The sequence below is a fragment of the Hemiscyllium ocellatum genome, chromosome 2 (genome assembly GCF_020745735.1).
Source record: "Hemiscyllium ocellatum isolate sHemOce1 chromosome 2, sHemOce1.pat.X.cur, whole genome shotgun sequence".
NCBI classification, from domain to species: Eukaryota; Metazoa; Chordata; class Chondrichthyes; order Orectolobiformes; family Hemiscylliidae; genus Hemiscyllium; species Hemiscyllium ocellatum.
Window position 1 is genome coordinate 31,834,004 of NC_083402.1, and position 16,252 is coordinate 31,850,255.

Consider the following 16,252-nt stretch of genomic DNA (forward strand, 5'->3'; position numbering starts at 1 on the left):
TTATGTTGTCAGGTGAAGATTTCCTCCGAGTTACTCACTACTAAAATGCAACTAAACTTGCAGCTAGAAGTATCTTAAAGCTCTGCATGTATCTTCATCCTCGTATATTTATCTACTCAGATATTTAGGTCATATACAATAATTGTAGACATCAGTGTTTCTCATCTTTCGATGATATGAACTGTACTGGCTGTGGATTTCAAGTTGCACTGATGCTGCCCCTTTAACAAGGTTATTTTGCTCTCGGTTTTTTTTGAGGAAGCTTAAAAGCAGGGTTTCTGATATGTCTGTAAATATCTACTCATAAAGGCTTTTAAGTTTATTTTTAAAATGCTTGTACAATGAAAGGGGAGTGGCCAGTTCTCTCCGTTCAGGGTTTATTCTGGTTTTGGGTTAGTTTTAGTTGGGGACTCAAAAATAACTGCTCCATGCTGATCCTCCCTCTCTCTTTTTCTCTCTCTCTCTCTGCCGTGTCTCTCCTCTCAAAACCTGTTTGGATTTACCTTTTTTTTGCCCAAGAGGTGTGTTATGGGATATTACAGGAAACGGGAACAACTCATTTTTGTCGGTTGGATTTTTAAATAGCTATGTTCAAAATTCAGTTTCCTTTTGTTCGTTTGTAAATAAATTCTGTTTTGTTTAAAATAGAGTGGTCTGACCAGCTACATTGCTCCTGGCATATTACCCTTCCACCAGCGTAAAGCAACTCATAAAATGGATTGAGGGGCTCTGGCCTGGCCCATAATAAGTTCTAATCGATTTGAAAAGAATGTGACTGCAAAATAAGTAGACTGCAATGTAATTTCATAATCCACAGTATAACAGCTGTTAGTCCAAACCAATGCCATGATTGGCGTCCTAGCCTTGTTCCAAGTGTCAGCCAAAAACGTCAAACTATGAAACAACTGTGCAAGGAGGAACTCCTACTTAATCAAAAGTTAACCCACAAACATGGTTTTAACTTCTAATTAGTATCCCTTTTAACTAATTATATATGTTCTTTGTATCAATCAAATAGCTAAAGTAGTTTTTCACAAATTTTATAAATTAAGCTTCATGTGTTCTCTGGATGCAGCACCGTTGACATGGATGCAGTTAAATTGTTTTGAGAAACTCATGGTGAGCTTTTTTAATTCACTTGTGGGATGTGAATGTTACAAGTTGGGTCAGCATTTTATTGACCCGTCTCTTGCAGCCCTTTGAGAAGGTGGTAGTGAGCTGCTTTCTTGAACCGTTGCAGTTCATGTGCTGAAAGTAGACCTACAATGTGGTTAGGGAGGGAGTTCCATGATGTTGACTCTGTGACAGTGAAGGAACAATGATATATTTCCACCTCTGGAAGATGAGTGGCTAGGTGGGGAACTTGGTGGTGTTCACATGTAACTGTTGTCCTTGTCCTTCAAGGTAGAAGTGGTTGTGGATTTGGTAGGTGTTGACTCAGAACCTTTATCAGATTTCTGAACTGTATCTTGAAGATAGTATACACTGTTGCTAAAAAACATTAGTAGTGGAGGAGGTGGGTGAGGTGCCAATCAAATGGACTGCTTTGTCCTGGATAGTGCAAACTTCCTGAATGCTGTTAGAGCTGCACTCATCCAGGCATATGAGATTCATTCCATCACACTCCTGGCTTGTGCCTTGTAGATGGTGGACAGGCTTTGGACCGCCAGCATTCTTAACTTCTGACCTGATCTTTTAATCACTGTATTTATATGGTGAATCCAGCCGCCAGGCTACAATTGATAATGGGAATGTCAGTGATAGTAACACCATTGAATGTGACAGGGCAATGGTTAGATTGATACTTACTTGCTTTACTTACTTATTTTACTTACTTACTCACTCACTCACGCCATTGCCTGGCATTTATTAGTTGCCACTTGATTGTCCAGGTCTTGTTGCATTTAAACATGGACTGTTTCAGTATCTGCATGGTGCTGAACATTTTGCAACCATCAGCGAACATCCCCACTTCTGGCCTTGTGGAAGGAAGGTAATTGATGAAGCAGCTGGAGATGTTTGGGCCTTGGACATTGCCCTGAGGAACTTTCGTAGAAATGTCCTGGAGTTGAGATGACTAACTTCACAACCACAACAATCTTTCTATGTGCAAGTATGACTCCAGTCAAAGAAGGATTTTCCCCACATTCCCATTGATTCTGGTTTTGCTAGGGCTCCATAATGTCAAATGTCTTTGTCTCCAGCGCTGTCACTCTTATGTTGGAAATTCAGCCTTTCTATCCATGTTTGAACGAAGGCTGTAATAAGGTCAAGAGTTGAGTGGCCCTGGTGGAACTCAAACTGGACTGACTGCCACTTGATAGCACTGTTGATGACCACCATCACTGTATTGATGGTTGAGAGCACAGTATGATGTGGCAATTGGCAAGTTAGATTTGTCCTGCTTTTTGAGTTCATGACATACCTGGGCAATTCTCCACAGTGCTAGTAGATGCCACTGTTATAACCTTTGCTGGTTAGGGGAACGGCAAGTTCTGGAGCACAAGTCTTCAGTACTATTGTTGGAATGTTGTCAGGCCCTAGCCTTTCCAGTATCCAGGGCCTCTAACCATTTCTTGATGTCATGTGGAGTGAATCAAATTGGCTGAAGACTAGCATCTGTGATGCTTTAGAACTGTGGAAAAGGCTGAGATGGATCACCTACATGGCATTTCTGGCTGAAGATTGTCGCGAACGCTTCAGCTTTATCTTTTGCACAGATGTGCTGGAGGCTGTCCCATCATTGAGGATAGGGACATGTGTCGACCTTAGAACTGACAATCTGGTTGTGGGATAGCTGAGCTCTGTCTCTCACTTACTGCTTGACATGAAAGTAATCATGTTTAGTAGCTTCACCAGGTTGACATTTCATTTTGAGACCTGCCTGTTACTACTGCTGGCATGCCCTCTTGTATTTGTCATTGAACCAGGGTTGATCCTGTTAAAAACTAAAAGGACTGCAGATGCTGTAAATCAGAAATAGAAGTTGCTGGACACGCTCAGTAGGTCTGGTAGTATCTGTGAAGAGAAATCAGAGTTAATGTTTCTGGTCTTGTGACTCTTTCTTGATCCCATAACTTGGTTGATTTGGTGGATATGCTGGGCCATGAGGTTGTGGATTGTGCTGGAGCATAATTCTGCTGTTGGCCCCCAGCACTTCATGGATGCTCAGTCTTCAGTCGTTCAATCTGTTTTGAAGTCTGTTCCATTTAGTGCGGCGATAATGCCATGTAACACAGTGGAGATTATTCTCAATGTGAAGGCAAGACTTGGTGTCCATCAGGACTGTGGAGTGGTCACTCTTACTGATACTGTCATGGAGCATCTGCAGTTGACAGATTGGTAAGGATGATGTTGAGTATGTTTGTTCCTCTTCTTGGCTCGATCAGTAGTGTTGCTGCCAAGCCACTCCTGGTGGTAGACATTGAAATCCTCCAACCAGAGTACACTTTGCACCCTTGACACACTCTGAACAACACTTGGAGGAAGCACAATGTGGAGAGATACTGATTCTTCAACTGAGAAAAAATGGTATATGTTAATCAGGAGCTTTCTTTGCCCATGTTTAACCTGAAACCATGAGAACTATTTGTGTCCTGAGTCAATGTGTAGGACTCCTAGGGCTATTTCCTCCCATTGATTGCCAGTGTGCCTCCGCTATCTTTGCTAGATCTGTGCTGCTGGGTCAATACATATCTGGGGATAGTGATGGTAGTTGTACTGTGACATTGTACTGTGACATTGTCTTTCAGTTATAATGCTATGAGGATAACTGTGAGGCTGTTGCTTGATTCGTGATTCTGGCGCTCTGTTTGAATGTCTGTCTGTCTCTCTCTCTCTCGCTGTCACCCACTCCATATCCACCCAATATGTTTGTATGCAGGACTTTTCAAGATCGTTAGGGCTGTTTCTGCTATTGTATTTTCCAGTGCCTAAGTCTGCCATGTGATTTCCTTCTGAGGGACATTTGAAATGCTGTTGTTCTTGATGTGTTGTGACTTGAAAGTAAACTGGAAAGTAATGGTGACCTGACATCATTGTTGCTGTTGATCTTGACTGAGCAATCACAGGAGTGAACTGAGTTACTACATTGCATGCTGCAGGTTGTAAGTTCTGTCATATCGTGTACTCATAGAGAAGGCAGTATATATTTGTCCAGTGTCAGGAAGTTGATGAAGCGAATTGCTTTGTCTTGGATTATTTTGCAGCTGTACCTCTTCAGGCTAGTAGTGATTACTCCTTCAGATTTGTCGATAGTGGAAAGACATCGAGTGATTAGGAAGTGAACCATTTTTCACAGAACAGTCAGCTTTGACTGAATTCTCGGAGCTGTGGTGTTGATATGGCTGCATCTGATTCAACTCCTGGTCAATAGGGCCTGCCAAGATTCTGATGGTGGAATTTGCATAATAAAGGTACTTAAACTTCGAGAGATGGTGGAATTTTTCTCTCTTTTTTTTAAGGTACTGATTACTCAGCACGTACTTGTTATAAATGTCACCTGCTACTTTTCAGCCCAAGCAGGATGTGATTCAGTGGGGTTTCATCATTATTGAGGGAGTCATGAATAGAGCTGAACACTGGAATATGTAGATTTGGCCTAATTGTTGACCTCATGATGGAGGGAAATTAATTAATGAAGCAGCTGAAGTTGATTGGGCTAAGGATGCATCTCTGAGGAACTCTAGAAGTGTTGTCCAATAGCTATAATTGCTGGCTTCTCATAACCACATCTTACTTTGCATTAGGTACAATTCCAGTGAATGGAAGGTTTTCCTTTTGACCCACATTGACTTCATTTACATCCATTCCATAACTCAGTTAATAAATTAGAAGATCAGGTCCTCTCATCTTTTCAGTGGCATTCAACTCTTGTGTACTTGTCTGAATCAAACTGAATGTGTAATTTAGATGGCAATAAAATGTTTCTGATTAAGTCTGAACAATATGGTGGTCATGTAGAAGATTCAGTTATTTTAAGTTGATGCCTATGGGGTAAATAGAACAGTACAGTTCAAGAACAGACCTTTCAGCCCACAATGTCTGTGCTGACCGTAATGCTATTCTAAACTTATTGCATTTACTTGCAAATGGTCCATATCCCTCCATTCGCTGCCTCTTCATGCATCTGTCTAAATGTCTCTTAAATGTTGCAGTCATTTCTGCTTCTACCATTTCCACTGGCAGCATGTTCCAGGTACCACCAAAAACACTACCAGAGATGTTTGCCTACCTTTGGAGAGGTGAGATAGTAGGATCTTCCTTTATTACAAGCTTTGAGGGGCTGAAATTCATGCTGCAGTTCTAAGTACCGTTTCCTAAGCAAAACTTGATTAGATCTCACAACCAATCCTGCGTAAAGAGAAAAAACACAATGAATTACAGTAAAGGTAATTATTAGATACAAGCAAGAAACTGGTATGAAATTTGAACATGTCAAAGATTCATTGAAATCCTGCAAAATCACACTGTTCAACATCATCATGGCCTGGTAGAATGGCACACGTAAAATGAAACATTTCAAGAAGCTTACACGTTCAGAATTTAATAACTTTCCTGCCAAATTCTTCCATTTCCTCATGTATGTTATGAACCTCAGTAACATTAACACATTTGTCAAAGAATTAATGATATACCAGTATGTAGCTAATATATCTCAATTTTATTCAGATATAATGGCACAATTAAAATGATCAACCTTCTAACGATATTAACTTTAGAACATAGAGTGAACAAAGTGCGATAAATGCCAATAGACTTAGTAGACCTTATAGAGGTTTATAAAATCATGAGGTGCATTGATAGTGCAAATGGACAAGATATTTTCCCTGAAGTGGGGATGTCCACAGCTAGAGGGCATAGGTTTAGGGTGAGAGGGGAAGGATATAAAAGAGACCTAAAGGGCAACTTTTTCACGCAGAGGGTGGTGTGTGTGTGGAATGGGCTGCCAGAGGAAGTGGAGGAGATGAGTACAATTTGGAGGGATAACAAGCCGAGTGCTAACAGGTGGGACTAGATTGGGTTGGGATATCTGGTCGGCATAGAGGAGTTGGACCGAAGGGTCTGTTTCCATGCTGTACATCTCTATGACTCTAGTACCGGTCTGAATGAATGAATTAAAACATGCTATTGTAAATCAAGGTGAGTAGAATAATGAATGAATGAATAGAGATGCGATAAACAAAGAGCAGTGAATAGAGTTACCAGTATGAATGAATGTATGCATTTTAGTACGATATAGTAGGGTCAACATATACATGAAATATATGGAAAATACCAGATTTTTTTTTTGGCCAAAGTTAAGGTCTCTACTTCAATTTAACATATTCTTGAATATACACAGTTATCTACATATCACACTCTTCAGTTTATTTTGCTATGTTCAGTGGTCAGTAACGTAAATTCCTTCAGTAGCTGAGGAATTGTGAATGGTGCTGAACAATTTTGCAATCAACAAACATCCTCACTTCTGATTTCGTGCTGGAGGGAAAGTCTTTGACGAAGCGGCTGAAAGTAATAATAAATAATTCAAATAGAATATCTTCACTTTTTTAAAGTTCCTGACTTGCTGTGAATGCAAATCCTTCAGTCTGATTAATTCACCAACCTGCGAGCCCTTGTTGCTGGATTTCTCATGAAATGAGACTTTATTTTGATTTGAAATCACCAACTGAATGTGTCTGTGTGCCAGTAGTTAATGCATTTTTATGTCCTGATCTCTTGGTTTTCATGTATTCAAAATGTTATTGAGTTATTTGCAGCGTGCTGCGTTTGGATTATTGAACTAAACCTGGCGGAGCAAATTAGTCCGGTGCATTAAAGCACAAAAGCTTTGCTTGAATGGAAGTGTCTGTGTTTGTTCCCATGATCTCCTACATGCTTGAGTGTCTTATTCACTATATGATTGTTGAGAGAGAGGAATATCTTCCAAAAGGAGGAAAGACGTCACCAGGCGTCCCTTATGTTTCTTATGATTATATTGGGGTTTTATTCATTATTTGATAAATATGTATAATATGGTCTTGTCTGCTCTATGATGCTGCCACCTAGTGTGGAAATACAAAATCAAGGAATTTAGCTAGGGATTTGAGTTATGAAAGATGGGTTCCGAATAGAAAAAGATGAAAATCATGCAGTTTGGGTAAAACAGACCCAAGATGATAAACTAAGAGATTATAACTGTGTGATCTATTCTTAGAATTCTGATACTTGGTCACAAAAATATTCAGAAATCTTTTGGAATTAAGTTTGAAGCACGTGTGTTGAACTTTTCATTGCTACTTTCCTCCCCAGGTGCCTTTGACAAATGGTCAGACATACCAATCTTCCAGAGTTCCAATTAACTGCAACCAACCCCACCACACAATGTCTCAAGCAACCATTGGGAGACATCCTTCTCGGGAACAGCTGATTGATTATTTAATGCTAAAAGTATCCCACCAACCTCCACATTGTCCAACACAAAGTGCGTCAGCAAACCATTTGATGAGACAAGGTCGTGATATTATACAGCAGGAGGTAAGAACTAATTGTAGGTCCTCTCTCCTAATAATCCTAATATTTTGCTGTTTTTTTCCCCTCTCTTGTCCCTGTTAGATTCTCCATAGAGACCCAAACCTTGTAAAAGGATATTTAAATTTCCAGTATTCGTGGAAGGTCCACACTGCAAATTCTCAAGGTTTCAGGCTTCTGCTGAAAACAAACTAAAAGAAACAATGTCTAACCACCATTGCATAAGCAACTTATACTCTATACACCAGAAAAGGTCCTCCATTTAACTGTTAAAGCAATCAAAATTCCTCTTCTCGTAAACAGAGCTTCATTCTACAGAAACCACCTCAAAGTTATTCTCAACTCCCTGTGCCTTGCATCTGTTTCTCTTTTCCACTGGATAACTTCAAACTGTTATACTGCTAAGTAGAGCTTGGTGAACCTTTCAACTTTGTTTAAATTCTCAGTAACTTGTCCCTTTAGTCTGAACATAAGCCTTCTCCCACATTGATTGGCAAATAATAGACTCGCTATCTCTGTCTGCTCTCTCTTTCCCTGCAATGTTCTCTTTCATGCTCTCATTCTGTTGCCTCACCATCTTTAGAGGTTTTAAGCATTTTATACCTGGTTCCCCAATACAATAAAAACTGAAAGAAGTGCAGATGCTGTAAATCAGAAGTTGCTGGAAAAGCTCAGCAAGTCTGGCAGCATCTGTGAAGAGAAATCAAAGTTAACTAATCGAGTCCGGTGACCCCCCTCAAAGCTCAGTTCTGAGGAAGATCACAGACCCAAATTGTTATAGTTAGATTTCTCTTCACAGATGCTGCCAGACTTGCTGAGCTTTTCCAGCAACTCCTGTTTTTGTTCCAAGTACAACAATCTGGGCCCCTTCTTTATCACCACTTATCGGGTACAATTCGGAACAGGTTATATAATCCTCTTCAGCCTTTAATTTTGCCCTAACTCAAAGAGAGAATCCCGAGATGTTGCAATCTTATAAACTTTGTATTTGTAACATCTTCTACTTTTGAACCTAACAACTGATAACCAGGAAAATTGAAAGAACTGCAGATGCTGTAAATCAGAGATAAAAATAGAAGTTGTTGGAAAAGCTCAGCAGGTGTGGCAGCATCTGTGGAGAGAAATCAGAGATAACTGATCCCAGGATATTGTCATATGGGCCATAATTATCTTCATTTATCTTGCTATGTTAACTCGTAGATTGGATTCACTGATTCATAGATTCAGAAATCTTGGATCTTTTCCTTTCACAGCACTTTGTCCAGGAGCATTAAAGCTGCAGCATTTCCACCACTACCTAACTGAGATTGGTTAATAGCATATTAGTGAATAAACATTGAATTTTCATAGTCTGGAATACACTATCAGTCTCTTTCATCTTATGTGCAGCCTTGAGTACTTCTATGACGTGCAAATCTTGACCTTTTTAAGCTTTCTTAAGATGTTATTACAGTTAAAGTTTAAAATGAATGCAGTTTAACAATAAAGTTTCAGTACTGGCTTTATACCCATTGTATTTGCCTGGTATCACTGGTTTAAAAAACATTGAGCTGACTGAAGAGCTTGAAACATATAGAGGTGTTCGTGACTGAGCGGCTGACAGAGAGTTTTGAAATATTTATTAAAGTTGTGGGAAACCTTTGTACTTCAGAGTTATAATTTGCCAAAATGTATTATAATTAGGATTTTTTTTTAGGAAATGCAAAGTATTCCCAGCAGCAGGCAAGACTCATGCCCACATCCCAGAGGTACAATAATGAAAAAGATTTTAATCTACGTTGTTTTTCCAATGTCCCTCTACCCTCTCAGTTTATGTTATCGATGCCAACTTAAATAACAGCAGCATATTTCAGTTTACTTAAATTGTTTCCTGTATCCAATTTTCTAGATGCACATTAGAATAGATAAGAATCCTGAGCTGGGTTTCAGTATATCTGGAGGTATTGGAGGTCGAGGGAACCCCTTCAGACCTGATGATAATGTGAGTACTTCACTATATATTTACTTCAAACCATGATAATTTTTTGCAATCCAAGTAATTGTAGTAAATTTTTAAAGATCGCTGAAACTTGTTTGATTAGAATTGCATGTGATATTTTCAAAATTCAGTGTCATAAGTTTATTACTATTGAGTTCTATTTACATGTGTGTTTCCTTATAATTATTAAAGATTATATGAAAATATGGTTTAAATCTCTTAATGTTTGTTCATTATTTAGGGTATATTTGTAACTAGAGTTCAACCAGAAGGGCCAGCTTCAAAACTGTTGCAGCCTGGAGATAAAATAGTTCAGGTAATTTCTCATTAATCTTACTTTATCTTCTGATGCCCATGCTGTGTTTAAAAAACTTGAACTCTAAAGTACTTGCACTTATGTTTTCTTCAATGTTTTGCACAGGTTATTTCTTTTATTCTCTATTATACATGTTCTCATTCATGTGCTCCAGATGAGTTAAAAATAGCTTTTTCTCCTTCGTATTTCTTGCCTTAAAATCATCTCCAAATGTTAAACTTAATCAGATCAGTTATAGATTAATTGGGCAAAGAAATTACAAATGGGGCTTAATGTGGACAAATGTGAAGTGATGCATTTTAGGTCAAATGAACAAATGTAACCAGTGCTATAGGACATTTATCATGGCATTGTTTAACTTGAAATGGCATTCATAATTTCATGTGAACTTCTGCTTTTTCTTTATAGCTGCTATGCTTTCTATGATTACCGATGTACATATCTGTCATCAGGTTTCTTCTGAAACTCCTTACTTAAATGTAAATGACTGATTGAAGTACATACAACACCTTTGAGAATCGTCGCACAATTTTGTTTTGTCCCAAAGTTGTGTTTTACTTTCTTCTGATTAGAATAAAACCAAATTACCGGTTGCCTCTTCCAAAATACTTCTACGTTTCTTTCGTGACTGATCTTGTTCACCATCATCAGTCAGGTTGAACCATTTCTGCCTCCCATTCTTCCACTATTTTAGGATCATCAAGGGTAAGGAAGCTAATAACCCCTCGCTGGACAAAGATGAACTGTCTTGTCTAGTCCTTTCACCTGTCCCTTTCTCTCACCCCATTGATACCAGTGTTCATGGATTTCTAAGAGTGAAAACGATATGCACAAGTCTCTCAGGTTTATACTCCTAGCCACTTCGTTACAAATCTCAAATCTCTCATGCTTTCAGTTTTTACACTCACCCTCTCCATCTCTTCCATGAGATCACACTTTGCTTCCTTGATTTTTCCCTTTGTTGTGCAACTTTGCCCCCCCCCCCCCCCCCCCCCCCCATACAATTAATGTCCTTTTTCTGAGGCCCTGTTTGATCCCAGTATTGCTCTCAAACTCTGGATGGCCTTACCCATCATGCTGTCACGGAAAGAGCCGATCACATTGAACAACTTGGGCAGTCAGTTCTACTATTTTAAATAGACCACTGTCACTAAGATGGTCAAATGCCTTGACGAGATCAATGAGGGCAAATAAACAATGTCCTTCCTTCGTGGCATTTGTTTTGCAGCTACCAGACACTGAGAAGATCAAGTCAATTGTAAAGTTTCCAGTTCTGAAACCACAAATGCATCAACCAGGGATGCACTAGATGCTGGCCAGTCAGCAATGTCCACATAGGCAAAAGTTAGGACTGCAGATGCTGGAAACCTCATCTTCTGCCTCGGAAGACTTCAACCCCAGGGCATCAATGTGGACTTCACCAGTTTCCTCATTTCCCCTCCCCCCACCTTATCTCAGTTCCAACCTTCTAGCTCAGCACTGTCCCCATGACCTGTCCCACCTGCCAATCTCCCTTTCCATCTATCTGCTCCACCCTCCTCTTTGACCTATCTCCCCCATCCCCACCCCCATTCACCTCTTGTATTCTTTGCTACCTTCTCCCCAGGCCTTCCCCGCCCCATTTATCTCTCCACCCTGGAGGTTTCCTGCCTCTATTCCTGATGAAGGGCTTTTGCCTGAAATGTCGATTTTCCTGTTTCTCCGATGCTGCCTGACATGCTGTGCTTTTCCAGTACCACTCTGATCTAAGCAATGTCCACATCCCATGAATGAATAAAAATAAAACTTGAGAATCCAGAAACAGGGGTCACAGTTTAAAGATACAGATGAATTTGTTGTTGTATTTTCTGCCATAGAAAATGGTGAGGCCATAACTTTGTATGTTTTCAAGGAGGAGTTAGATACATTTCTTCGAGTTAAAGGGATCAAATAGTATGGGGAGTAAGTGGGTACAGGGTACCGAATAAGATTTCAGTTTTGATCATATATTGAATAGAAGAGCAGGTTAGAAAAGCTGATTAGCCTACTTCCGCTCCAAGTTCAATATTTTTATCAGGAGACAGCTTACTTTCATAGATTCATAAAGTGTGCAGCTTAAAGGAGGTCACTTTGCCCTTGTCAGCACCTGCCCAAAAGCAAGCCACCCAGACTAATCCCACTTTACATTATTTGATCTGTTGCCCGACATGTTACTGGGTTTCAGATACACATCCAGCCACCTTTTTAAATAAGTTGAGGCTTTCTGCCCCATAACATCTATACAATATATAATTACTAAGAACACACCACTTAACGTCGATGGCAGGTTTTGCAGTATGATGGCCCCTCAGGAGTCATCATTTGAAGACTCTTGTTTTTCATATGTTGAGAGTATATGTGTTGTAGACAGTTTCTCAAAGTATGTTCCATTTTGTTTCCGTGCTGTGTGGAAATGCCAAACAATGCCAGTTCAAATCCATCAAGAAACTGTCTTTTAAGGAGTAAGTAGGGTGACTAACATTGATGTGAGACCAGAATTTCTGATTTGAATGAAAACCTTCAGGAATTGTATCGTAACCCTGTTGCACACCAGAGGGTATGACAGACTGTATCACAGTCAGCATTGTGGTAGATGTTAGTTTTGAGAATGCTGTTCAGAAATTCACAACTGGTGCTGATCAAATCAATTTCAGTGCCTTGAACTTGGATTTCTCCAGCTGAACTTATGTTGCTGTTTGTTCTGAAAGATGGTAGTAGTTACATAAAATTCATGGTAGCAGCAAAGATCAAGTCATCTCTGTCTATTCTTATTTTTCTTTCAGGCTTTAATCTCCAAGGCAGGAGAGTCACGTTTCAATTTGTTTCCCCTTTTGCAACTTCCTAGTCTGTAAAGATGGGACTTTAGTCTTTGGGACTCTGCTGATTTCCATGAGACTCTTGACATTGCACTTTTTTTTTTGCCTCTGTAATGGAGAACAGCATTGAATGATAGATACTGATTAGATTAACTGGCCCTGTTTGAGCTGAGAGGAGAATAAATAGAAAGCAGATTCTGGATCGTTTGTGTATGGTTCAAGCTTAACGTCAGTCATACATGCAACCCTAGAATCTATTACTAAGTACATGATGATATCTGTGAGGTACACAGAAATTAGATGAGTGGAAAGGCTGTACATATATGAAAGTAAATAATGTTTGACAACTGTCAGTTTTTGAGGCTGTAACAATCAAGATAGATGAACAGGTGAATATGGTTCATTTTCAGATTGCATGTTGCAACTAGTAGACTATTACATTAATTAGTGTCTGAGTTTCAGCTATTTGCAATTTTCATCAATTTATTTGAAGGGACTGAGAATGATGTATACCAGTTTTTCTGATGGGAGAAAATTAGATGGGAAAGCTAACTGTATGAAACATGAAAGAAGACTATATCCATGTACACAGATTAACTGAGGGGGAAAATGTGTGACAGATGCAATACAGTGTGGAGAAATACATATGTTATCCACTTTGGGAAAAGTAGAAAAACAGACAAAGAATGTTGGCATTCTGAGGGACTCACGGTAAGTTAACATACAGATAAAGCAAGCAATTCAGAAAGCAAGTGGTATGTTTGTCTTTATTACAAAGGGATTGGAGTAAAATTAGTGAGTAAACCTTTTAGTAATATACTTATTAAACAATGAAACAGGCATTGTTTAATTTTGCAAATGAATAGACTCGATTTTTGTAAACTTGGATTGAATTTTGCTGCTTGTACTATGTTTTTAAAATTATGTATTAATGGATGGACTTCTTTTACAGGCAAATGGATACAATTTTGTTAAAATTGAGCATGGACAAGCGGTGTCACTATTAAAAACCTTCCAGAATGCAGTGGACTTAATTATCCTGAGAGAAGTTGCATCCTAATGATGTAAATCATGGACAAAAAAGAAATCAACCATTGTGACCAGTTTTTTTTTAAATAAGTAATTCCATAGCAAAATGCAGCTGATATCACTTTTTACTGGGAGTTGGGAGAGGGATCAATGGACTATAAAATGGTCAGATAAGTTTAGGCTGTAAAGTAATTTGTTGGCAGTGTAGAGCTTTGGTATAAGGGGCACAACCACTCTGTATAATGGTAAGGGTGTGGATCCAGGGACTGAAATAGATTATGGAAGCAAATATTGCAGGATGAAGAATTAATATAGTAAACATCAAAATCACTCTTAATATGAACAAACCTGTGTGCTTTTCTGTACAGAATTTAGGTTTATTTTTGGATAATCTTATACATCACTAAATAAATTGTACAAGGCTTAAGTAGTGAGCCTGATTTTAGCTTATGAACAGGTGGCAGGGCTATCTGTTCCATAGATGTATGCCTTTATTTTTAATCACCTTTGTATAATTGTTAAACGCTGAAACCTATATGTTTGATGTACAGGAGCTGGAAAATGGATGTTTGTGCATTGTTTAGACGAATGGGTAGGCGAATGGCTTGAGCATATACAATAAAGTGACCTTGCTATGAGGAAATGGGGAAACTGCATATGGGGCTAGGTTGCCAAAAAGTACAACAGTGTGGTTACATGATGGAGAAGTTATTATTCAAAGTTGGATTGGGAAAGGAAGAGTAAATGAAACCTGTCAGTCTGAGATGGTCTGTTACAAACAGCATGTTCTGAAATATGATTGGATTCTAAAGTTATTCAAGGTTTCTTAGTGTTTTTACAAAGCGGGGATTGTGGTTATGTTATTACTGTATGAGAATGTTATTTTGTTACACTGTTATCATTTCTAGTACATTTGGCCAATGTTTTAAAAAAAAACCTTTCTATCTTTACTAAAAGTGGGTTTCATTAACAATACTGATACATATTGGTCAACCTTGCGTATCACAGTGGAAGTGCCATAGGAGACCGAGAATTAAGTTTTTAATAGATTCTACCCATGCAAAGAAGCAATACTGTCTGTATATTTAGAAGAAAAAAATCTGAATTTAGTAATGTGCTTATCTTTTAATCTCAATTCCCTGTAAAATTTCTATACCAAGTTAAGCATTAAATGAGTTGATTTATTTTATCAAATGTACACTCAAGATTATTTGAATGAAGCCCTACAAATGCTCCCATGATGGTGCTAAAGGCTATTTTCCTAATGTTGGAATCAAATTGATCAATAAAGTTGTTCTAAGGGTATAGCAGAAATATTTGTATATGTCAGCAGAAACAAAACCCTCTTGGGTATCTTCTGTATTTTGCATCAGCTCATGACTTCATATTTCTTGATTGTTGGTATTCTGTAGCAGCATTCCCATGAAGGTAAATTGTATAAGAGTTTGTTGTGTGTGTTGAAAGTTTTTTTAAAAAAAAACTTCGTTTTTTTTAAATAAGATTTGACACCAGGTCACAAGCTGTGTTGATTGCTAACTTGGTATTTTAAAAGATTTTTACCCACAGTTTTAGGCATGGTTTTTAAAAGTGTGGGAACAGCTTTAAAGAAGTAAAAAAAATGTTTCATCTGATGGGGGAATGATACTGTTCAGCTGCATGGTAATACTGTAACAGAATTTATACTGAAAGAATAAATTATATTTCAATGAAATTGCCATTTAGTAAGAATTGACGTTTGTAAAATGTTTTCTTTCATGAACATAAAAATACCATTTGAAATTTTTGCATTACGTATGCACTTTCAGACTATTAATTTGTTGGATCAAAGAGCTTATTAATATCACATTTATTTGAGGAATTTGCGAATTCTGGATTGATTTTTCGGAAACCTGTAGAAATGATTTTGAAACCAGACTTAACAGTACCAGTAAATCCATTGATTGGACTGGATCATAGCAATGGAGGGGATACCAGCTATTTGACAAAAGTAAGGCAAAATCTCACCTTTTTTTTGTAACCAATGTGATGCAACATTTATGAATTTCAAGAGGCTTGATTTCAAAGCGATTTGTTTCTGTTTTCATTCTACCTTGTTTTACATAAATCTTTTTATAAAAAAAAGTTTTATTTCTGTTCACTGGTTTACAAAGCAAAGCTTGACCTTAGGCCTGTTGTGTTTGAAGTAACCAGTGGATCACGATGAATGGCCAATTCATAAAAGGTAAAATTCAGCTGCTTATGCAAACCAGAAACAAATTGGAAAGTTTTGAACATTCCCTTATTTATTATCTAACTTATTTATTTTAGATGGTTTCTTGTGCACTGCAGTTTTCAAAAGTTTGTATATACTTGAACATGACCTGGATTGGAACCAATTTAAAATGAACCAGCAGTAGCCACTGTACTTAACTCAGTCCCCACACTAACATTGATTATATTTTGAACATTGCCTTTTTAATTGAGGAAATCTATAATGTTTGAAAAAGCAGAATTTGTTCAACATTCCACATTTTGTACATAACTAGATGGTATCTGACACAATCTATGGTGATTAGGGTAAACAAATGCTTTGTTTTATTTGTA

The 16,252-nt window shown here is 38.2% G+C and overlaps 1 protein-coding gene across 9 annotated transcripts in view; it reads left to right on the forward strand.

Annotated features, from left to right (window-relative positions):
- erbin (erbb2 interacting protein) overlaps positions 1–15,383 on the forward strand; it is a 256,213-nt gene extending 240,830 nt beyond the window's left edge. For all 9 annotated transcript variants that reach the window (XM_060835501.1, XM_060835530.1, XM_060835475.1 and 6 more), the window contains 4 exons: positions 7,294–7,518; positions 9,401–9,493; positions 9,732–9,806; positions 13,593–15,383. In XM_060835501.1, the coding sequence (XP_060691484.1) occupies positions 7,294–7,518; positions 9,401–9,493; positions 9,732–9,806; positions 13,593–13,700 (501 nt within the window). In that variant the 3' untranslated portion in view covers positions 13,701–15,383. The remainder of the gene's footprint in view (positions 1–7,293; positions 7,519–9,400; positions 9,494–9,731; positions 9,807–13,592) is intronic.
- The last annotated feature ends 869 nt before the right edge of the window (positions 15,384–16,252 follow it).